Consider the following 25,791-nt stretch of genomic DNA (forward strand, 5'->3'; position numbering starts at 1 on the left):
AACACTACACACACCAGCATGGACCAACTGGTTCCACAGTATGACAAACAGCTTCCATCTCAAATCAACAGAAGCTTTTCAGCCAGAATTTTGCCAAAAGAAAACAAAAATTATATAAAGAACAGCAGTTCTTTAACATGAGCTATGCAGTCTGTTTGGAATCTTCTTTCAGAGGGCACTTTATTTTCCTGTTTCAACACCCATTTGTTGCTCTTTTCCAGGTATTCCTGGCACTACCCTCCATGTGGAATGAAGTATTATAGATATTTCACATATTTCTCTGATATACAAGTGGGTCTCTTGGAAGATGAAAAATGAAAAATAACATCAAGGAGGCCTTCATGCCCAACAAAATACAGCAGATAAGGCCATTCTTATCTATATGAACTATTCTATAATAGTTCATACTATTTAAATAAGGTTTGTGATATTAACAGAGCAGATGTAAAAAGTTTATTCACATTGTACAGAATTCTGGGGAAACACGTTACTGGGCAAGAGACATAAAAGCAATCATATCCCCTTTCACAGTCATTATCAATTCCTTCTTTTCATCCCATCAGAGCACCACTTTTAAGTTAAAATTTGTTCCTTCCTTTCCACCAAAAAAAACTATGTTCATTAGCCACCTTTCTTTTTAAAGTTAAATTAGAATTAAATAGCACAATAAAGTTTAATTCAAAAAACTTTGTAACATGCAAATCATAAAAACAACCTGCTGCATAAGCTGAAAACTGTCTTATTTTTTGCATCGAGTAAAAGAGTAGTGAAATGGGAAGAACTGATGCAAGTCGTGATGAAAACCTTTCTAATCATCATGATGAACTTGTAAAGATCATGGGTCAATTAAAACCCCACACAAGGAGCTTTCATTCTAGTTGTATCAGGTTTGATTTTTTCTGAACAGCCAAGCTTCAATTCCCAGTGTTTTATTCACTGTATCAGTTTCTGATACTAGAATGCAGAACAAGGAAGCAAACATGGCCACAACAAACCTTTTTCTGAAAGAAATGCCTTCAGAAAAAATCACCACTGGACAGCTTCAGACTTTCACCTCCTCAGTCTACAAAACATTTTCTCATTTTCAAATACACAGAAAGCCTCACATATTTTGGACTCTCTTTGTCCTAACTAGGTGGATTAGAAACGACATGTATTAAAACACTTGAAGGATACAGGACAAGTGAAAAATTACTGTGCAAGTCTCCTTTTTTCAAGAAGGCAAGCTTAAAAAACAGAGACAACAAATACACTTGGCTTACCTAAACCAAGTTATGCGAACACTAGGCTACAACACACAAAGAGTGTGCAGCTTGCAGTGTACATATCTGTGAGTTTCACCATTAAGGATGGCTCAGAAACACAGCCAACCACATACCACAGCTTTCAGGGGATAAAGCATTCCCAAGGCTGCAGTCACATGTCCGGAAATAAGAAAGGGAAAGTGTTTGGAAACCTTTTTATAAAAACAGAAGATATCTAGTTAAACAATACCAAGGCACACAAATGAGCCTGGAACAAGTAAGAGGTAAGTTGTCAGGAAAGCTCATGACACTAGAAATATTTCTCCTCTTAAGGCTACAGTTCTCTCCACCTTTCTTCCTTTTATTTTATCCTTCTGGTGGAACAGATAATGTCTGTAAGAGCTGAAGGAAACACACACATCCGGGATGACTGCATCTCAGACGATGTAATGGAAAAGACTGGTTGTGAGGATTGGAAGGAGCTCCCACCCAGCCCCCTGCTTTCCAGATGCATTAGCAGTATACCTGCTTGGTAAAGCACTGCCCCACTGCACCAGGAGGCAGATCTGTTGTTAGCTGAGAATTGTATTAATTCTGAAAGCTGTCCAACAGCACTAATTTTAATTAAACCAAACAAATAAAGCACTGTTTTCCTCCAGTCCATCTGAACCCCTCTGAGGATACCACATTTACCCAGTTCACAGAAGTATTTTACTCTGCATGTACCAAGGCTCATCACCTGAAAGAGAAGGGAAACTTTCAGATTTTACACTATTTTGCACTTCCCTGGGACACAAGCACCTGCGCAAAAAAAAAAATATTCATGGATCTCTCATCTTTCCAACTCTCCTAGCTGCTTCCAGCTGCTCATCAGTAACCACAGTGGAACACGAGGCCATTACCTCATTAGCTCAGTGTCCCTGCATAGGCACCCAGCCCCTGTATCTCTGTGATTTTACTTAGAATCATAGAATTGTTAGGGTTGGACAGGACCTTAAGATCATCTAGTTCCAACCCCCCCTGCCACGGGCAGGGACACCACACACTAAACCATGCCACCCAAGGCCTCAGCCAACCTGGCCTTGAACACCACCAAGGATGGAGCACTCACAGCTTCCCTGGGCAACCCATTCCAGTGCCTCACCACCCTCACAGTAAAGAATTTCTTCCTTATATCCAAGCTAAACTTCTCCTGTTTAAGTTTTAACCCGTTACCCCTTGTCCTGTCACTACAGTCCCTGATGAAGAGTCCCTCCCCAGCATCCTTGTAGGCCCCCTTCAGATACTGGAAGGCTGCTATGAGGTCTCCACGCAGCCTTCTCTTCTCCAGGCTGAACAGCCCCAACTTTCTCAGCCTGTCTTCATATGGGAGATGCTCCACTCCCCTGATCATCCTCATGGCCCTCCTCTGGACTTGTTCCAACAGTTCCATATCCTTTTTATGTTGAGGACACCAGAACTGCACACAATACTCCAAGTGAGGTCTCACAAGAGCAAAGTAGAGGGGCAGGATCACCTCCTTCAACCTGCTGGTCATGCTCCGTTTGATTGCAGCCCAGGATACGGTTGGCTTTCTGGGCTGCGAGCGCACACTGAAGCCAGCTCATGTTCATTTTCTCATCAACCAACACCCCCAAGTCCTTCTCCACAGGGCTGCTCTGAATCTCTTCTCTGCCCAACCTGTAGCTGTGCCTGGGTTGCTCTGACCCAGGTGTAGGACCTTGCACTTGGCATGGTTAAACTTCATCAGGTTGGCATCAGCCCAACTCACAAGCGTGTCAAGGTCTCTCTGGATGGCATCCCTTCCCTCCAGCGTATCAACTGAACCACACAGCTTGGTGTCATCGGCAAACTTGCTGAGGGCGCGCTCAATCCCACTGTCCATGTCACCGACAAAGATGTTGAACAAGACCGGTCCCAACACCTATCCCTGAGGGACACCACTCGTTACCGGTCTCCAGCTGAACATTGAGCCATTGACCACAACTCTGCGTGCAGCCATCCAGCCAGTTCTTTAGCCACTGAGTGGTCCATCCATCAAATTGATGTCTCTCCAATTTAGAGACAAGGATGTCATGTGGGACAGTGTCAAACGCTTTGCACAAGTCCAGGTAGATGACGTCAACTGCTCTACCCCTGTCCATCAGTTCCGTAGCCCCATCATAGGAGGCCACCAAATTGGTCAGGCAGGATTTCCCCTTAGTGAAGCCATGATGGCTGTCACCAACCACCTCCTTGTTTTTCATGTGCCTTAGCATGCCTTCCAGGAGAATCTGCTCCAAGAGTTTGCCAGGCACAGAGGTGAGACTGACTGGTCTGTAATTCCCCGGGTCATCCATTTTCCCCTTCTTGAAAATGGAGGTTATATTTCCCTTTTTCCAATCATCGGAACTTCACCTGACTGCCATGATTCTTCAAATATGATGGACAGTGGCTTAGCAATTTTATTCGACAGCTTCTTCAGGACCCGCAGACGGATTTCATTAGGTCCCATGGACTAGTGCACGTTTAGGTTTTTAAGATGGTCTCAAACCAGATCCTTTCCTACAGAGGGCCTAAGGTCTTCAATCTCACAGTCCCTGCATCTGCCTTCCAAGACTTGGGTAGTGCAGTCAGAGCCTTTGCCAGTGAAGACCGAGGCAAGGAAGTCATTAGGAACCTCAGCCTTCTCCAAATCCAGGGTAGCCAGTTCTCCCGATAGCTTCTGGAGAGGACCCACATCGTCCCTAGTCTGTCTTTCATTTGCAATGTACCTATAGAATCTCTTCCTGTTATCCTTAACATCCTTAGCCAAGTTTAATTCTAACTGGCCCTTAGCTTTCCCATCCTGCTCCCTAGCTTCCCGGACAACATCCCTGTATTCTTCCCAGGCCACCTGTCCTTGCTTCCACCTTTTATAAGCCTCTTTTTTCCCCTCAAAGTTTCCTCAGCAGCTCCTTATCTACTCAAGGAAGTCTCCTGGCCCTCCTGCTGCACTTCCTTCTAGTTGGGATGCAACACTCCTGAGCTTGTAGCAGGTGATCCTTGAATAACAACCAACAGTCTTGGGCCCCCCTGCCCTCTAGGGCTATATCCCATGGAACCTTACTAAGCAGGTTCCTGAAGAGGCCAAAGTCTGCTCTCTTGAAGTCCAGGGCAGTGAGCTTGCTGCACGCTCTTCTCATTGTCCTGAGCATCTCGAATTCGACCATCTCCTGATCGCTGCAACCAAGGCTGCCCTGGAGCATCACATTTCCAACCAGCCCTTCCCTGTTGGTGAGCACAAGGTCAAGCATGGCACCTCTCCTTTTCAGCTCCTGTATTACTTGCAGAAGGAAGTTATCTTTCACACAATCGAGGAACCTCCTGGATTGTTTGTGCCAGGCTGTACCGTCCCTCCAACAGGTATCAGAGTGGTTTTAGTTCCCCATGAGGACAAGGGCCTGTGAGCGTGAGGTTGTTCCTATCTGTCTATAGAGTGCTTTATCCACAGAATCCTCTTGGTCAGGTGGTCTGTATCAAATCCCCACAGTAATGTCTCCCATCACTGTTCTCCCTTTAACCCTGACCCACAAACTCTCTGTCGACTGCTCACCCGTCCCCAGACAGAGTTCCATACTCTCCAGCCTATCCCTAACATAAATAGCAACTCCCCCTCCCCGCCTGCCAGGCCTGTCTTTTCTAAAGAGCCTGTAAACTTCCATTCCAATACTCCAGTCGTAGGAGCCATCCCACCATGTTTCTGTGATGCCTATTATATCATACCCCCGTAGACGTGCACACATCTCTAGTTCCTCTTGTTTGTTCCCCATGCTACAGGCATTTGTACAGAGGCATCTGAGCCAAGCTCCAAATGAAGCCAGATCATTGGCTGGAGCGGCTGGAATATCTCTACATTGCTCCGAGCATTTATTATAGGTGCTGGCAACTGACTGGGAGTGTTGGATTGGAATGATGCCCCCATCCCCCAACATACCTAGTTTAAAGCTTTCTTGACCAGCCTGGCAAGCCTCCTACCAAAACCACTCTTCCCCTTCGTTGTCAGACCAGCTCCACCAGCCTCCAGTAGACCTGGCCTCCTAAACTGCTTCCCATGTTCTAAATGCCCAAGCCCCTGTTTGGCACCACTGTTCTAACCATTTATTAACCTGGCCAATACTCCTAGCCTTTTTGGGGTCCTCCCCTGTATCCTTGAGAATTGACCAAAAGACAATCTGAGCTCCAGAGCCCCTAACCACCTCTCCCAGGGCTCTGTAGTCCTTAATGTTCTCTAGGCTACTGCTGTCTATATCACTAGCACCCACATGGACAATTAGATGTGGGTAATAGTCAGTGGGACTTACTAGAGCAGGCAGCCTCTCTGCAACATCCCTGATCCCAGCCCCAGGTAGGCAACACACCTCCCTTGAGACTGGGTCAGGCCGACAGATGGGTGCCTCTGTGACTTCTCTGCATAACAGACGGATCCTCTCAACCTTGAAGTCACATCCCAAAACTGCACGCCCGAACCCAAGCTCGTCCCCATGTGGGACTTTACTGACCTTATTTCCCTCAAGTGCAGACCTGCCATCTCTCCCACCATGGCAAATGAGAAGCTGTCTGGCTTTCAGTCTGGTATCTGCTAAAGAAGCAACTTCTGGCCCTTGTGTCACCTCTCCATTGCTTTCAAACCCCTCTTTGTAACTGCTCTCTTCAGCCTGAATCTAAGGAAACTTACATCTCTGTAGCCTGTTTTCCTTTCTCTGGTTGAGCTACAGCTGTTCCCAAGTTGCTGCCCATTCAACACCTAGGCAGGGAAATCAACACTTTGCAGATGGGGGTAACAGCCCCATCTAACTACGTCTAAAATGAAAGGCCTAGCACAGTGGCACTAGTGCAAAAATACACAACATAGGCAAGAACAAAGGACAGCAGCCCCCATCTTTGGTTAGTGCCGTTTAAATGAAGTTTCACTGTGTTTACACTGCACTCCTGCACCCAAGTAGGAGAGCTTTCCAGATATGAATTGTTCAGATGAGTGCAGAAACCACTTATTTAAAAAAACAAAAAAAAAAAAAAACCAAACACCAAGCTCCACCAGAAAATGAGACTCCCAAGTAGGTCTTAAAGAGCAGCTCCTCCAAGAAAGAGAAAGCAAAGGCATCCTCATAGCCACATGAAGTTGTATCAACACATTCACTGGAGACCTAAAAAGTTCTCTCTGTTATAATCTTCCCATCCACAAGATGGGATCTTCAGAGGATCACCCTTCTAACCCAAAAGTATGAGACAAGTTTCCTAGTTACTTATAAAGGGAAAACAAAATCTGTGAAACCCAAAAGCCTACAAGGTGGAAGGGAGGGAGGAGGGGAAATTGCTGGATCCCACACAAAAGACTCTTGAGACAGAAACTGCAGTAAATTGTGTGTTGCAACATTCTCAGCCAACAGTAAGAGCAACAGACAGGGAGGGAAGGAAAGCTTGCTCCCTGGCTCAGAAGCTGTAGTCATCCATGAGAAGTTTACATTGCTCTCACCAAAACATAAACATCACAGAAAAGCGATGCTTCCATCACCCTTCTCTGTTCTTCACTGTGCAAAAATCCCCTCAGTTTATACATGACGTGCAAGTCCTTTTGTAATTAAATGAAAGGCTGCAATATAACATAGTGAGGACTAAATATAAAACGAAGCTTTATTTTGAACTCAAGAGGCATAAAAAGTAAATGGAAGGAAAAATACCTTTATTAGGTGAATCTGGAAGTTAGACTTAACATAAGAAAACCTCAGACATAAGAACTTAAAAGGCAGACATGAATGGTCACACAGAGAAAAAGCAACACTGACCAAAACAGAGACTTCGCATTTTAACTTTTGGAGTTTTGTGCAAAAAGGGCAAATGAGTAAATGCAGAATTTTCTAGAAGCACAGAGAATCTCATGGAGGACCAATGCAAACAGACAGCATTCCTCTACCAGCTGATTACATTACCTGTGTGGTCTAAGGCAAAAGGTTAGAGTGAATACAGGCATTGTGTCTGATAAGAACAGAGCAGCCTGTCTTTGCCAAGCTCTTTAAACTTTCTTTAAACAATATTGCGCAATTTAAACACTGCTGTAATCGAGGAGATGCAGACACAAAGCCACCCTAAGAATTGCAAAAATACTCCAAATAGAAGAGCCATACAGGTCAACTCTGGACATTAAGGATGGGAAGGAGAGAAAACAAAGCAGCTATGACATCTGGAAAACTTCTCCTGGGCTCAGAGCCAACTCTGCAGCTCATCTGCCAGCAGACACATTGCCATTACCTGGCATCAGCTACAGAAGGCAACATGAATCTGGGGGCTTGCTTAGTGGAGGGGTAGCAAGTGAGCAATGCCAACACCCCAGAGTTGGCAGGGCTGAAGCTTTTAACCATGCAAACAAATAAGGAGATGCGAAATATCTACCCTCAGATAAGCCCAGCTGCGCAGTGGGGATCACAATGACAAACCAGACATAGATCTGAGTCCCAGTTCTGACATTTATCAGTGGCTCTGACCTTACAAAGCCAAATCTGGCACCAATTACGCTGTCTTAGCTTTTATAACCATTATGCCCATCTCCCAGAACTGTCAGAAAAAACAGAAAAGCAAGGAAAGGGACTGTCCCATTTCGCATGGGAATACAGCACACCAGGTGGGGCCCTGTCATCACCAGTCTGGCAAAATCCAAAACACCGCAGAGTGCAAGTCTCCTAAAAAGTGAGTTATAAGGAAAACCCCAGCAGTTTATTGTAACTGGGGAGTTATCAGTACTTCATGGTTTGGCACAACAGCTTGGAGTCCAACGGTTATGTCGTAGTGGCATGTAAATCAGCCTGTTTTGATTCCTGACTGTTCAACAATTTGCAAATACTTATTAATCAGTACTCCAGTGCTGAACTGCAAACCCCTGGGATTTCTGTACACAGTTTCAAAAGATTATTTACGCCTACAGTTCTGATCTTCCTGCTTCTTTCCTCACCCCTCCTGAAGTGGAGAATAGTGGAGATACTGAAATCTTGCTTTAGGGTTAAAATACCTATTTGAGCATTACCCATACTTGTTCACAAATTTATAGTAGAGAGATCTCTCTGATATTGTTCTTTCAACAATTTCAAGCAAGAGTGTTCAGGTGGTGGCTGGTTTTGATCAGAAATAGACATTACCAGAAAAGTTCATACTTCTCCTTTTCATCAGGAGGGTGACATGAGACTGAAGACTCATCTTGCAAGTCACGGTAAAACAGAGCAGAGGAGAACTTATTTTCAGAATCACACTGATGCACCAACTGTGCAAAATCTTAAGCACATATAAGCAAGCACAGTGACTAAAAATCACATACCTACACTACTCATGAACGAAGCAAGAACCTCAACAGCTCCAAATTCTGGCACAGGAACTAGCATCCCCATCACCATCACCCATCACCAGTCAGTACACACGAAAAGCAAAATAAACTATTTACTGGGGGACAAGAAGCATCTCCCATTTAGTCTAGGCTGTTTAAATGACACACAAGATAGCCATCAATATCTAAAGTAACCGGTGGGAATCTTACATACGCACCCTGGAAGACAAAGAAAAGCATCTGAGGCCTTATGTTATTAAAAGAGGGGAACAAAAGTTTAATACAAAACAATTATTTTCTCTTAAATCGACATATTCAGCTGGGACATGAAGCAAACTGGTGTTAAACAGCTTAAGTTTTTGTTTCTTACCTCCTCAGGTACTATGATTAAAGGGTATTTGTCCTCCGATAAGAAGTTAAAAATAACCCACACTTTAAATGCATCTTCATCACTAATCAGCAAAGGACTTTTAGAGAGGTTCTTTTTAGCACAGAGAGTCCAGCACATCCTGTTGAATTCAACTTTGTCAAAGTTTCCTTGAACCTAAAATGAAGAAATTGAACAACAACAAAAGAAATTAATATGCACAAACGACACAGAATAACAGACAAAGTTTAACAGGCATACAAAAAAGTCATGCAAAAAGCACTGACAAAATTCTAGTTTGCAAGAAACATCAAGGCCCCAAAAAGAGCACTGCAGAAGCCTGGTCTGACTTCTTGTATGGGGTCAACTAAGGAATTTCTTCCAGCAAAATCTACATCCAAACTCCAATTTCTGGTCGAGTTAGTAGCAGCTTGACTTCATGTGAAGGAGGCTATACTGGATTCTGTGTCTCCTCTAGTATATTAGGTTTCGCTTCCAAACCACCTTCATAACTGTCTTCAGTTTCCAAATGCCCTTCTATTGCACTGAGTTACTGAGATTTTATACAGCAAATCTGGAAACCAATATAGCCAAAACTACATGTGGATATGCTAAAAGGAATTGGAACAGTAGCTGGGAAAGACCTTTAATATATTTTTCCACTTCATGTTACTCAAATGTAACTCTTATAGGATATTTATAAACATATAAACATTTTTTCCTCAAACACTGATCCCCTTAGAATCTTTTCTTTTTCTCAGACTTACAAATATTCACCTTGATAAAAAAAAAATTCTCTTTTTTGTTATTCTTTATCATACTTAGCAACTGTAAACATACCCATCTGTGGATTATTTACATATACGAAAGCTTTCATTTCCTCCATTTTCTTTTTAAATCCTCATTTATGTTTGAGATTTATCTCCCTATGATATCAATGCTCTTTCTTTGCCAACATGTAACTGATAAAGGCATGCTCTGCATTGTAACGGAAGTCCCTTGAGATTTTGGAAAACATGTCCAAATAACAGGTTCTTGTACTTCTTGTGGTAAATGTTCAGTGACATTTTCTTAGGATGGGCCAAACCATGCATCTTGGTGCAGACGCTCCAAGGACACCACTGCAAACTGTATGATCTCCTATCCAGTCTGGTAAGAGTCAAATATAGCGGAGGGCAAGCCACAGGGGCTAACTCAAAGACAGGCTAAGGAAGGGGACGAAATTATGCGGGTGAAGGAAAAAAGAAAAAAGAAAAAAAGAAGACAGAAGTAAACAGAAAGCCAACCCTATTCTAAGCAGTACTTTACACTACAGTTTACAGGACTAAAAGTGAGACATGAAAGAAAGCCACAGATTTTGCATGCTTGCAGAGCAGGCCACCAATGTAAGTGATGGTGCAAGAGGCCAGCTACTCTGCTTTGAAGAAGGTGGAAGCTGTAGGATCTATAGCTGCTGTAGTCACAAACTCAGCATACCAGATGTTTGTACATGAAACATGGGTCTTAAATAAAATACCAGATAAGCAAACGAACTCCCTTTGGAACAAGGGCTAGAAGCCATGTTTCCTTCCCCTTCCCTCAGTCTGCCAGCATCTCTTCCTTTGGCTCCTCTTGCCTTTGCTTTTTCCTATCTGTCCTCCCCACCCTGCCCAATGAAGCTTAACTTCTTTTCTAAAACAGCTTCACCCACTCAGATGATGAGCAGTTCCACCGTGGAACGTCCTAGTGGTTATGCTACTCCCAAGGAACATGCCGATGGGGCGAGAAATCTCCTTTCCTCCAGCCACCATCTGGCAAGTGCTCTAAGCTATATAAATACAGCGGGTTGCTCCATGAGCTGCTGCTGTTTTAACGCATGATAGCAATCAATGACCACAGGGACACAGGTAGAGAAAGGCACAGGTCTTGGCCAGGTAAAGGGAAGTGCATGGTTTCTGCTCAAACAGCAAAGCCGGACTGTGTGTACTTCAGAAGCTCATGTCAAAATCCAGGTCACCTACAGCACGGTACTGCCATCAGGATTAGGCAGCAGCCACACAGAAGGTTTCAGGACCATTCTGCCACAGGGGACTAGGTTGCACTGTGCCAGGGGTCTCACTTTAGACATACAAGTCCTTTTTTCAGAATCCAAACTTGCTTCTGAAATGGACTTCGTGGGGCCCATGTGTCATCCAGAGCAGAGACACTCTTTAGGAATTATTCAGGAACAATAATCAGATAAGCACTCAAGATTCAGCTCTCCAAAATAATTCAAAATAACTCTGATTCACATCTGTGGTTCTTTTTCTAAAGGATCAGACTGGCTGTTAAATAACAGATATAATCACAAAATTGTTCTTCCAGAGACATTTGAAATCAGGGATGGAACTAAATATTTCTATTAAATGAAAAACAAAAATTTTCCTATGCAAGTCCATGTAGCAGTGCCAACTATTCCTGGTACCTTCCTTCTACAAGTACATTTGTATGGGGTGGGAGGGGAAGGAAGGTGAAAATCCTGCAACTAAATCCAAATTGCTTTAGAGCTAACTCCATACTACAGAAGTCTTGGCTGTGCTATTTTGGCTTCCTTGAAGGGCAACACTCTACTACATAGTAGCTACATAATAATTACTCTGAATAAATAATTTCTCTGGATTTATGACAGATTATTTCTAAGCATAGGTTCAGAAATTAAAAATATGTGTTCGGTTTCTAAGTTATACTGGAACTTGTGTGCAAAAGTACTTCTAATTTAGTTAAGAAACTATAAAAGTAGAAAATTTTCAACTCACCATCAATATTGTACCAAATAATTCTAAATTATAAGAAAACACAAAAAATATTTGGCTTAATATTTTAAGTGACCAGATGAGCTCCAAAAATGTGCCAAGCATTGGTAGCGTAAGTAACATTCATGAAGTTGTCTGGAAGATGAAGTAACCTGAGGTTTAGAACGATGTCCTCCCCCCATCTGTCTCTTTCCTGCTATAAGTAAGGCATATTGTAAAATACCACCATCTCACCACCATTGAAAAGGAAATATTTTCAATTTATATTAAAAGACATACATTATAAATAATGGAACATGCTAAAATATGGTTATGAAACCAAATAAAACAAGTTAAAAGACAGTCAAGGCCAGCTTGGACAGAGCCTTGGGTGACATGGTTTAGAGTGAGGTGTTCCTGCCCATGGCAGGGGGGCTGGAACTAAATGATCTTAAGGTCCTTTCCAACCCTAACTATTCTATGATATCAGCAAGTGACAGCTCCCTCCTGAAGGGGACACTTACAGAACAAGAGCAGATTTTGTTTCAAATGCAAGAAAATCCTAGATACATCTACATGCTAAGTAATAAGCAGCACCATACTAGAAATCATCTATTAGGCAATACTAATTATTCAAACTATTTATTCAAACTCCCTATTTGGATAAAGGAAATTAGTTGCAACCAGTTTGCCTCATTACACTATTGACTTGTGCTCTCCTGATGATTCCTTGGTTCTATATAAAGAGGCTTTATTGCAGGGTAACACAGGTAAGCCAGCACTAAAAAAATATAAAAAAGCTATAACTGTTGTATTTAAAAGTACAACAGAAGTTCTTACAAAAAGGTTACGAACTCCTCAATAACGTTCTATGTTACAGTTACGTATCTGTTTAAAAAGAAATCTAAGGATTAATTCTTTAAATATTTCACTAATTTTTTAAAGCAAGTTATCTTCAGATTAAAAAAAACAAAACAAAACACACTCTCTTGACCAGACTGCTCTTGCTCAAATCAATTAATTCACTAGAAAACATATGACTGGAAATTGAGAGAACTTGCTCTGCATTTGGGGGTATGAAGCACCAGTCCTTCTTTAGTAGCCTTGCTTACTAGCATAAATTAATAGCATTTGTTGTGCAATCACCGCATCCAAAAGAACAGATTATGCCCTGGGCAAATGATAAAAAAAAGGGGGTTCTTGTTTGCTTTTTTTGCTTGTTTTCTTTAAACAAAGGAGACATGCTATGAACCAGTGACTTCATTCCACTGTATCTTGTCTTTTGGCACTGATATAAAGTCATCTCTAAAAGATGTTACAATCAAGATTTTTCCGGTCCTAAAGGATAGCCTTCAGGCTAATGAATTTCACCCATTTTTAAACAGTACATATCTAAACTGTTTACAAGCTTTTAGTCAGGATTAAATAACATGAAGCTACAGATAATCCTGTTCCTTAACATTTTCATCTTTTAAAATGAACTAATGGTATGGGTATATCAGACAGTTATGGGAAGCCCGATCAGTGGATGACTAAAACAACACAAGAAACCACAGGCAGTTATGCTCTTTCCTTTCCCGAGAAAGCAGGGTAGCTTGACCTTTGTTTCTAAGGTGGGGTACGAAGGTGCTCCAGAGTATCTAAACAGTCTGAATTCACACCAACTTGCTTATGCAGCCAGGTCTTTCATTTTCAAATTAAGGTGTAATTCAAATGCAATTGTTCCTTATTTCTGTAACTACTCTTCCTAGAAACACCCTTTAACAATAAAGCATGTTTATATTTGAAAAAGCCTTCCTTCTATTTCCTGGGTTTTGGGGTTTTTTTGGTTGTGGTGGTTTGGTTTCTTTTTGTTTTGTTTTTTTTTTTACTTAATGGTTGCTACTGCCACAAACAGTATCAACAAAACTACTGTGGCTCAGACTTTGTAATCCTTTGGTCAAAATAAAGTAACCCTCTTTTCCAAAAATTCGTATATGAACTGCTTGGTCTCCCCTGAATCTTACAGGAGCTCAGACAGCCAACAAGAAGTGGAAATTAGATTAACTTCTTAGGGACAAAGCAAGATTCTTCAGTATCAAAAAACCAAGATGCTAAAAAGATATCTTTACGTGTATTAATGGCCCACAACTCCCACACATAAAACTGGACACTGTTAGTGTCCAGACTAGAGAGCCAGAGAAGCTGGTAAGTCTTAGCTAAATATAAGAAGCTTCTACTCTTTCCAGGCTACCAGACTGCATTATATGTATTTTCATAGAATCATAAAATGTTTTGAGTTGGAAGGGACGAATCCCTCTGCCACAGGCAGAGACACCTTCCACTAGACCAGCTTGCTCAAACCCCGTCCAACCTGGCCTTGAACACTGCCAGGGATGGGGCACCCACAGCTTCTCAGGGCAACCTGTTCCAGTGCCTCACCACTCTCACAGTTACTAATTTTTTCCTTGTATCTAACCTAAATCTACCCTTTTTCAGCTTAAAACCATTCCTTCTTTTCCTATCCCTACATGCCCTTGTAAAAAGTCCCTTTCCAGCTTTCAGTACTGGAAGCTGCTCTAAGGTTTCCCCAGAGCCTTCTCCAGGCTGAACATGCCCAGCTCTCTCAGCCTGTCTTCATAGGAAAAGTGCTCCACCCTCTGATTATCTTCATGGACCTCCTCTGGACTCACTCCAGCAAGTCCACATCCTTCTTATGTTAGGGGCCCCAAACCTGGATGCAGTTCTCCAGGTGGGGTCTCACAAGAGCAGAGTAGAGAGGGACAATCACCTCCATTGACCAGCTGGTCATGCTTCTTTTAATAGATTGGCTTTCTGAGCTGCAAGCACACATTGCCAGGTCACATTGAACTTCTCGTCAACCAGCACCCCCAAGTCTTTATTCTCAGTGCTCTTTGCAATCCAGTTTTTGCCCAGCCTGTATTTGTGCTTGGGACTGCCCTGGCCCAGGTGCAGGACCTTGCACTTCGCTTTGTTGAACTTCATAAAGGTTGGCATCAGCCCACCTCACAAGCGTGTCAAGGTCCCTCTGCATGGCATCCCTTCCCTCCAGCATATAACCGAACCACACAGCCTGGTGTAATCAGCAAACTTGCTGATGGCACACTCAAATCCACTGTCCATGTCACCGACAGAGATGTTGAACAGCATCAGTCTCAACACCGACCACTAAGGAACACCACTCATCACCTGTCTCCACTCGGACATCGAGTCATTGACTTCAACTCTCTAAGTGTAGTCCAGTACTTCTACCAGTATTAAATGTAGATCAAAGAAGCAGCAAAAATCAGCAAACAGGGCTAAGGAGTTTCCATAATCTGCAATTGCTGCATTGGACTTTTCAGCAGCATGAAAGTTCAGGACTTCTTAGCATTATAAAAGAACGTAAATATGTATCTCTGCAGCCACAATATCAAAGTTTGAGAGTTTCTGGGATAGGCCCCCAAGTTCACAAGAAATCAGCGGTATTAAAGCTGATATGTTTGCACTATTATGCGGGCTGGTTTTTACCGACTAGACCATTATATCAACAGAAGTTGTTGAAGATAAGGGTTTTTTTAATTGTCAAAACCAGTGACTAGCTATCATAGAATAAGATGGAGAGGCTGGGGAAATTGCTGGATTTCTGGAGCATCCCACAAAACAAGGCACAACAGACAGCTGTCAGTGGGTGACATATGGAGTGTCGCCCACTGTAATTATTTGAAGGGATTTATTTATTAAATTACTTTCTGAATAACTAAAGATATTTTTGCCCTTTCTGTTTGCAAGGGAATCTATAATGATATTCTGTTATAGGCATAGTATAAGGTGGGACAATCTCTACCTCAAACATAGAATCATAGAATAGTTAGGGTTGGAAAGAACCTTAAGATCATGTGCAAAAAAAAATATTCATGGATCTCTCATCTTTCCAACTCTCCTAGCTGCTTCCAGCTGCCCATCAGCAACCACAGTGGAACATGAGGCCATTACCTCATTAGCTCAGTGTCCCTGCATAGGCACCCAGCCCCTGTATCTCTGTGATTTTACTTAGAATCATAGAATCGTTAGGGTTGGACAGGACCTTAAGATCATCTAGTTCCAACCCCCCTGCCATGGGCAGGGACACCTCACACTAAACCATGCCACCCAAGGCCTCAGCCAACCTGGCCTTGAACACCACCAAGGATGGAGCACTCACAGCTTCCCTGGGCAACCCATTCCAGTGCCTCACCACCCTCACAGTAAAGAATTTCTTCCTTATATCCAAGCTAAACTTCTCCTGTTTAAGTTTTAACCCGTTACCCCTTGTCCTGTCACTACAGTCCCTGATGAAGAGTCCCTCCCCAGCATCCTTGTAGGCCCCCTTCAGATACTGGAAGGCTGCTATGAGGTCTCCACGCAGCCTTCTCTTCCCAAGGCTGAACAGCCCCAACTTTCTCAGCCTATCTTCATATGGGAGATGCTCCACTCCCCTGATCATCCTCGTGGCCCTCCTCTGGGCTTGTTCCAACAGTTCCATGTCCTTTTTATGTTGAGGACACCAGAACTGCACACAATACTCCAAGTGAGGTCTCACAAGAGCAAAGTAGAGGGGCAGGATCACCTCCTTCAACCTGCTGGTCATGCTCCTTTTGATGCAGCCCAGGATACGGTTGGCTTTCTGGGCTGCGAGCACACACTGAAGCCAGCTCATATTCACTTTCTCATCAACCAACACCCCCAAGTCCTTCTCCACAGGGCTGCTCTGAATCTCTTCTCTGCTCCTGTATTACTTGCAGAAGGAAGTTATCTTTCACACAATTGAGGAACCTCCTGGATTGTTTGTGCCGGCCCGTACTATTACTCCAACAGATGTCAGGGTGGTTGAAATCCCCCATGAGGACAAGGGCCTGTGAGCGTGAGGCTGTTCCTATCTGTCTATAGAGCGCTTCATCCACAGATTCCTCTTGATCAGGAGGTCTGTAACAGATCCCCACAGTAATGTTTCCCATACTTCCAAATAAATTCAATTTGAGGTAGTTTATTAAGATTAACATAGTTCTGCATGAACATATGTTAGACAATGACCAGATGTAACAAGAAAAAGAAACCAAGGAAAGGAAAAAGAAACAGAAAACAGTATACCCTTCCATTTTAAGGCACAGGCTCTCCAGAGTACCCAGCCACCACACAGGCACACTCAACCCCCAGTGCCTTCACACCAGCATGCTTAGCAGAAATCTATTGTAAAGACACTCTAACACAAAACCTGATAAAAGAAAAAACAAAGCAGAAGAATTCAAAACTTACCTTTTCCAAGATGAATTTGTTTAGATAAGGCATATAACCCTGATTGGAAACTGGTCCTTCATCATCATCCCTAAAGTGCTCTTCCAAGGCCACTGGATCATGAGGAACATTTAACACTGTGCACAAGTTGTGAGAAAGGACCTAAGGACAGAAAAGAAATTCATGACAATGCTGTTGGCCTTAACCATGCTGTGTTGGCTCTAGAGCGGGCCTGTGTTTCGCAAAACCATGTGCAAAGCCACACACTCATGTCAGCACAACTTGTAGATTTGTGTCAAAAAGCAAAACATAACTAAAAAAGTTGACTCCAAGGACACAATGGGTTTAAACAGATGCACATTTATTGAAGTAATGCAAGCACAGATAGGTCCATTCCTACAGGAGTGCAAACACAGCTACAGAAGCTACCCATTGTCCATATATACTTATACATTGAAAACCAGGAGAGGCATGCAGAAATGCCAAAGTAATATTTACAGAGTGGAATTAGAGAGCTACAGAAAACAACCACAAACACCTAGCCTTTGAAATTACAAATATTTACTATCTAGTGAAAATGAGTAACAAATAGAACAAAGAAATGACCACTCAATTTAAAGCATTAACTATGAGTTTCTCTCATCTGCTTCTCAACATTCACCCTGTTTCAGTTGGCAAAGTACGTTATAGAAAGGGGAAAGGTTTGATGTGCTTCTCAAATTTTTATTTTAAAAAGGTATTTGCATAAATTATGTCAAGAGCTTAACACCCACAAGCACTCATGTCTGTTCTTGAGAAATAACCTTCAAGAAGAGGCTACACACTTCATTAGTTTTGAGGAAGCACTGAATTATTGAAAACTAACTGGTAGCAAACACATCTCAACTTCTTCAATTCAGGCCAAGTTTTGCATGCACAAACTAATGCCTTGGTATCAACAACAGGAAGGCAGAGCCTAGGTACCAGCATCTCCTGTGCCACCAGCACTTTCCCATCCCTTTCATGTTCACACTATCTCACATCAGGTCAGACCTGTAATAAGATGACCATTGAGTCTTAAACACGCAGTCACTCAGGAGCCGTCTCCTCTTTGCATGATGCAGAATGAAGCCTTTGAAGATCATGTACTGACTATAGAAACTGGGTTAAGGATTTAGCCTCACATGCCCAGGAATGGTCTGCACTGAAAAAAATGTAATTAAGAACCAAAGGCAAAAAATACAGCAAAAGCAAAATCAGCCAGAAGTAAAACAGGCTGTATTTCAGGAGGATGAAGCAAGGAGGTGGCTGGTCTTTTCTCCAGCAAATGACAGAACAAGAGGTAACACCCTCAAGCTGCACCAGGGGAGGTTTAGATTAGATATTAGGAAAAATTTCTTCACCAAAAGGGTTGTCAAGCATTGGAACAGCCTGCACAGGGAAGCAGTGGAGTCACCATCCCTGAAGGTATTTAAATACACACAGATGTGGCACTTCAGGACATGGTTTAGTGGTGGACTTTAGCAGTGCTGGGGTAATGGTTGGACTTGATGATTTTAAAGGTCTTCTCCAACATAGTTGATTCTGTGATACTATGATTTTTGAAAAGGCACACTGCTTGTGGTATTTGTTTGCTTTAAATTAACAATTAGACTGGACAAACTGCAACTGAATTTTGTTTTTTACTTTTTTCACTGTGCAGCATAAAATAATAATAATAAAAAAAAACAAACCCAAATGATGCATCAAGAAAGCAGTAAAAAAAATGTGCAGAAAATTTATACGTGGATTCTTAAGGCAAGAAGACCTAAAGTGGTCGAGATGAGGTAGCTGAAAAACAAGAATTGAAAGTCTGAAGTTGTCAAAGCCTAGGAAATCAAACCTAGGCCACACACTTAAAAAGTCTGGGCTGCCACCCCCTCCGTCATTATATTTACTTTACATATGATGTATGATAGAGACATGCAGAATCTAAGCGTTAGTTAGCATAAAATCCTACAAGGATAGCCCAAGATGAAAGTTCAATGGATAATTCCTTTCTACATACCTCTAAAGTTACATTTTATTTTAGAAAAGCACACATTTCCATGAGTAATATTTATGTTCGTTGCCATATGCTAACATTAGGCCACTGGAGCTAACAAGGTGCAGAAGTTTAAAAGCAAAAAAACAATAGCATCAGTCATAGTACAACAAAAGCTGTATTTCCCAAAGTAGCAAAATAGTATTCAGAAGTTACCACATTCCACGCTACCCTCCATCAACACTGTATTTTCTTTCAATCTATACTTATCTTTAACCACTGCATTAAATCAAGTATTTGAGACCATGTGATTTACATATGGAGTGAGGAAAACATACTATCATGTGTGTTTCCCCTTCTATTTAAGGCTTCTGTTGTTATTTAAAGGAGACTGAGGGATTCTTGAATTTCTGAGATACGGATGAACTCAATTTTCCAACCAGACTGTACTTGCTAAAACTATAACTAAAAAAATATATTCAGCTAATAAAAATATTCCAAAAGCATAACTGATTTATGCTTATTACTCAAATAACTTAGAAGTCCCAATAAAACACTTCCTGATTGTGTCCTTCCTACATGTTTCTCTTCTCCATTCTGCAGCCTTCTTGCTATGTTGGGCTGTCAGAAACCTAGGTGGTTTCCACATCAAGTACCCAATTTACCAGGAACAAAATACACTTTCAGTCATTTTCTAAGATCTGCCTTATCTGAGATCTCTCCTGTGCCCAGTGCTCTCTTTTCATAACTCAGGAAATTCCTCGGTGCCTGCCAAAGCCTACCATTCTCTAACACGGTCAAGTGCCAGCTGAATTCTTCAGTTGCCAGCTGAGCCTGACAAATTCCGCACTGAGGTCTCATTTGGTTTTGTTCTCTCAAAGCACATTATCTGGACCATAATATACTCTAGTTTAATGATCCAATTTGAAAAAAAAAAAAATCTAGCTGAATACTAGGTTAACTGGGGTACGAAAAATTGCCTTGCCTTGCAGAAGCTCTGTAGACCATGAGAAACTTTTGCAGCAGTAAGGATTATTCTCCTCGTGCCCACAGGGTTGCTAGGCGGCTTCTTCTGTCAGCACTTACTATGCTCAGGATGCCAAGTTTACCAATTTACCTTCATGCCAGAGTCAACTTCTACCTCAGCTCAGAGACTCATCTCTGTGCTACAACAAATGGGTACAGCAGCTGTCTCCAGACTGCAGTCCATGAGACAGTACAAGCAGTCTGCAGAGGATTCACAAAACCAGTGCTCTCTGGGCACAATTCTTTCATTTTCAATGAGAAACTCTGTAAGAAAGATGCTAGTGGTGCCCAAGGAATACTGAAGGTGTTCTGCACTCAATCTAAATAACCAGAGGAAACATGCAAGCTGAACACCAAAGGTCATTACAGACTATGGACTTGATTTATTTATGGCCAGTCCCCTGTTGCTTTAACTGGAGTGCAGATCTCCAGCCCAGCTATACTCTGCCACAGCGGCTCCCCCCTGAGCTACCACTTTCCAAAATTGATCTTCCAAAACTTTAAGCACGTGTTGAATTGTTACCATCTGAGTATTTCCATTTAACCTTGTCCATAAAAGTGATCTGTGTTTCTAAAGGGAAAAGGAAGACCTGCTAGACTACTTACTGCTCAGCAACAAAAATTTGGCCCAGATGACAGGCAGGAGCATTAACAGGGCAGATTAATCTTAGGGCAGCTATTGTCAGTTTCTTCAGCACCTTTTTCTTTTCCATCTTTCAGGGGGGTCTCCCCCCTCCCCCATCTCTTTTTCAGGTTTTAAAATGTTGGCATCACATATCCCAACAGCTCCATTAAGCGGCTTTTTGTGAATTCATTCCAAGACATTCTTGGCTCATCTCTCCCTGACATCCAGGCAGCTAGCCAGCCAAAATAAGGCTACTCAAGTACTTTCCCTTTTCCTTTTTTGACCAGTGTGGAAACTAGCATCATATATGTCACTTGTCACTGGCACAAGGTCTTTTCAACCAAGGTGCATCTTAAGTATACAGTTTCTTGCATCACAGAATCTCCAAGATGCAGCTTCCTTATCCACTCAGGCAGCAAACTGGAGTCTCCATCATTCAACACTAGAGTCTCCTTATTTATCAACAGGGTTAAGCGCATCAACCTCTCTGCCAGTTGGATGAGTGTATTCAAGCCTGGCATCCATGAGCTCTGGTTCCTGATAGTAATGCCCTTTGCTCACATCACCGCTCTGTTCCTTCATTTGTTCCCTTCTGCTTTGGGCACTCACAGGCCCTTTGTCACCATTTTCGACAACCACGCCCTTCCCTCTTGCCTTCCTTATCAGCACACTCCCTCTGGCCCCTAATCACACACTGGTGCCATCCTGCATCTGTCCATTTACCAAGGGAATTGCCTTTCTGCCCTGCAGTTCCCAGTCCTTAAGAAGAGCTCCTGGTAAACATGCTCCATCTACTGTGTCTTTCTTCTACATCTTCCTTGAAACCAATTGACAAAATCTCAAGGACAAAGGCTAAACAGGCTGCTGATCCACTAGCAGCTGCTTCTCTCAAACACAGCATCATGGACCCATCATTTCCTAATGTCCCCTCTTTGGTCTGCCTTTCTCTTTTGGAAGAGGGGCACGCCTCCCCTCACACCTTACAGACACAATTCCTCATGGCTACCCTAACACAAAGACTTCTGAGCCCTGTTAATAATGTCAGAGTACAACTCCCTCATGTGAGTCATAATGACTAATTTCCTACCATCCTTCAACATTGTACAAAGTCAATTGTCCGGCTGGGGTCCTGCCTACTCGTGACAGGCTCTCAACCCTTCCAGTGCCTTGCTACATTGTTCAAGGTCTTCCTCTCTATTTGGACCGTCCCTCTTGCCCCTGATTACACCATTCTTCCTCTTCCCACTGGCCACTGACTTCCCATTTAGTAAACAGACAAAGCAAAGATAAGAGGTGTAATAATCCTATAACATCCCAGATGTAATTCCAGACTGGTATAAATTGTCTAAGCCTAACTAGTAACTTTGGCCCTCATATTACCAGCCCAAATGAGACTGAGTTTTCACGAGGTGCTCTCCATCCACATTCAGCAGATACCATGCCAGGAATCCAAGACTTTGAAAATCCAGCCCACTGCAGCACACAAAACAAAAACAAGAACAGCCAAATAACCCCATTGCCTAAGCAGAGACAAGCCATAAAGCAATGTAAGGAAGAGAGAGTGTAAAAACTAACTGGTATGTATTCTTTCCAAGATCCAATCATACACACCCACTACAAGGTGTTTTGCTGGCTGTTAAACACAACTACATTTAAAACCACAGTGTTTCAAGATCCACATGAAAAGGAGATTTAATGTTGGCACACTACAGGAATTTTTAAAATAAGACAACTTTAAAATTGCAGATTGCAAGAAAGATTAAATTGGATTTAAATACATGAAACCAAGTATTTGCATTTAGCTTGTGCTCGAACCACATCAGCAGCTATCACTGCATACACAGAACTTATACTTTATCCTTCCTATATCAGTGCTTGAAAGTGCTGAAACACACTGACGAAATGATTGTGTCCATATTTAAAGGTGTATTTAAGAATAGAATATACAAATGTTTCTGCTAATACAGAAAAAAAGGGTACACTCTGCAGCCAGCATAACAGTAAAACTTCTGACGATCATTGATTAAAGGAAAATAAAATTAGAGCATACTGGAAAAATATAATATTCAAAATTGCACAGAGAACTGATTTAACTGTCTCCTCTCAGCAGCTTAGACCACATACAAAAATATACAAATAGATAAAAGACAACTGAGGAAATCCTTACTATTCTAAGCAAGTCCTAGTTTTCCCTCCAAGGGTGTGCTGTTTCTCCAGACTACAAAACAGACCCAATTCACTCACCATCCCTTTGCTCTAGATACATCAAAACCAAACGTGTGATGCAAACCCTTCCCAGTAGGGTCTCAGCTACATAAATTTATTTTTCTCATAGTAGTTAATGAAGATGATGTATTTTTATGGAAGGCTCAAAGATCACTTCTAGATAGAGAAACTAGAAATCACTTTCTTTAACAACCAACATGTTACACTTAGGACCTTCTGTGCAACATGATGGCAATATGTTATACTGGATTATACAACTCAAAGCTCCATTATGTTTTCTCATTGAGGAAGGAAGAGTTCAGCAAGTTACAACACTGCATGCCATTATCAGAAAATGGAGGGTTTTAGCATCTTTTTAATAATAGGAGTTTCACTAATGAATAAACATATTTTTCTAATGCCACAGATTTCTACTAACCTGTTTACTCCAAGCTCCATCTCTCCTTTTTACAAGAGTGCTATATCTTCCTCATGGTAATGTGGATGAGAAATACTTTATTGAGAAACACTTTCTCAATACAACATAGGCCTGCATCAATCAGATAGAAAGTTCTGTTTTGATGTCCTGTCTACCCTTTCTGCTGCATCCATGTGAGGCTACTGCCATAACACGTGCCTTTTCTCCCCAGCAGGACTACCATTTTGACATCACATTCATCATTTGTCACAAAAAACCTATGGAAGAGTACTCTCTACCCCTCTGTATTTCCTGAAAACTAACTCTTGATGGCCATAGGAGAAGGCAGCAGCCTCAATTCAGACTTGTTTCTGCATTCCAGATCCCACACTTGACACTTCCCTTAGGAGTCTTTATATCATAGACAGAACTGCACAGACCCAAAGAGACCCAACTTTTTCTTCATCCTTTCTCTCACAGACAGACAGAATGAAACATCAAAACTGTTTAGGAAGATGTTTGATAGGTAATGAGGGGTCAAATTTAATTTTCCCTCTCTTTTTTTTTTTTTTTTTTTTTTTAACCTTTTTTAAACACACAGCATTGGAGCCTTGCTGCCCTAGTAAGACCACAGAGCATGACAAGACAGGTAACTATAGCTCAGTTTGGAAATAAAACTGCTGCTATAATCCACTTAGGTCAGTCAATGATCTTAAAGAACTGGTGACACCTCCACAAGAGCAACTGTGCTTGCAAATGCTCCACCACAGCATCCTGGCTGCTTCTTTAGCCATTTAATTCACCTTAGCACATGCATGACCACGACAGCTTCTCCCCGACCAGCACGACAACACATGCTACCAACACACCTCCCAGCTGAACACAGTGAGCGCACAAGGTGTGGTAATGTGACAGAAAAATGGGATTCCTTTAAAAAGCAGAACAATAAAAACACCACTCTGCAACCTATTTCAGCTAGTCCTGCAACACTGAAATGTTAAGTACTTGCTTTCATTGTGCTACCTGCAGAAGACAGTAGCTGCAAACACTTTCAGCTTGAGCTCACAGTAAGGTCCAGCCCCTTGCCTGACTCCTGCCCCAGAGTCACTTCTGGATGAGTTTGGCTGTATCTCATGGCCCGATTGCCCAGAGCAAAGAAAAGGAGAAGAGGAAGAGGCTGCTTGCAGCATGCTGTGGACACTTATTACATAGTAATGCTGAAAACAAAGTCCATGAGCAACCGACCACACATGTAAATACTGACTGCAGCAAAGCCATTCTTGCTCGTGGAGTTGATCCCACCAAGGGTGCAAACTTCAGCTAACTTCTGTGGCTGACACAACTCCAGCGCTCAGTACAAGGACCCACAGTCTTGCATGTCAACAGGTGTCGTGCTCTTATTCAAAATATTTATTTAGCCAGATTTCTGCTATTATTCCCAGGCCAAGATGGTCTCATAAAGCAAGGCCAAGATGGGATCAGATTCAGCGAGCTGCCTGAGAGCTCTTTTAAGAGCACAAACATTTCTTCAGCGTATAAGCTGAAGAAAGAATGGCACAGTTGGAGCCTCTTGACTAATTCTCCTGTTTATATCCAAATAAGAGAGCACTGTGAAACCCCACTCTCCCCTTGGCAAGCTATGAATTTCACTTGGACGCAGCCAACCCCTATAGATGGGACCTTGTGGCTACCCGTCAAAAGATTTTGGCCAGAAAGGGTACCAAGGACATGTGGTTGAAAGCAGATCAGAAGCACAACAAGGGTTTGTGCATGCACTGACATCTTGGGAAGACGAAGCACTTGCCTGGGCAGAATGAAAATAAGCCTCCTCAAGCGTGAGGAAGGGCCCATGCAAGCTTCCTCTGGGATGGAGGCATTCAGGAGCCACAGCAGCTGGCAACACTATACGACAGCCTCAATGGAGCAAGCAAGTATCACCTAGGGCACCCAAGTAGGTTTTGAAATGGGGGGTTGTGTCCCATTACCCAGATCCAAGTGTGACCACCTCAGGCAGGCCCCCAGCCCAGCACCCCCATACCCACTGTGGAGGCAGCTGGTGGCGACAGCACAGGCCCATGTCATGGCCTCTCGCGCCCATGGCGGCTGCCCCTCACATCCACAAACCAGGCCCTGGCCCCACACCGCGTCCCCTGGACTCACCACCCCTCTCCCCTCACTGTCTCACTTGCCTTGAGCTGGGACTTTGAGACCTTCCCGCTGCGATCGAGGTCGAGGGCGGTGAAGGCGTGCCAGATGGACTTCAGCAGCTCCTCCTTGAGGCCCACCATGGCCGGCCCGCGGCAGCTACCGCCACCGCCTCGCTGTCTCCGCCGCTCCCGCTCTGTCTTCGCCTCGGCCAGCCCCGCCGCCGTCGCGCCCGCCCCGGGGGGCGGGTGCTCGGCCCTGCCCGGCCGCGCAGGCACCGCCCCGGGACCGCGCGCGTCCCGCCTCGGAGGCCGGGGCCGAGGGGCCGACTCTGGCGCCCTGGAGAGGGGAAGGTCGATGAGGGTGACCCGAGCGACTCCCGTGAGGTACCTGCCACAGCAGCGCCGGCTCCGCGTCTCCTGCAAG

General features: G+C 43.1%; 1 protein-coding gene across 2 annotated transcripts in view; it reads right to left on the bottom strand.

Annotated features, from left to right (window-relative positions):
* The window catches only part of SWAP70 (switching B cell complex subunit SWAP70), a gene marked incomplete at its 5' end in the record, with an annotated part of 50,070 nt that extends 24,562 nt beyond the window's left edge, over nucleotides 1–25,508 (bottom strand). The window contains 3 exons of one of the 2 annotated variants that reach the window (XM_080618765.1): nucleotides 8,945–9,118; nucleotides 16,966–17,106; nucleotides 25,410–25,508. In XM_080618765.1, coding sequence (XP_080474891.1) covers nucleotides 8,945–9,118; nucleotides 16,966–17,106; nucleotides 25,410–25,508 — 414 coding nt within the window. The remainder of the gene's footprint in view (nucleotides 1–8,944; nucleotides 9,119–16,965; nucleotides 17,107–25,409) is intronic. The other variant, XM_080618766.1, reaches the window with a different exon arrangement.
* Between the last annotated feature and the right edge of the window lie 283 nt (nucleotides 25,509–25,791).

The sequence above is a fragment of the Psittacula echo genome, assembly GCF_963264785.1.
Source record: "Psittacula echo genome assembly, chromosome: 5".
NCBI classification, from domain to species: domain Eukaryota; kingdom Metazoa; phylum Chordata; class Aves; order Psittaciformes; family Psittacidae; genus Psittacula; species Psittacula echo.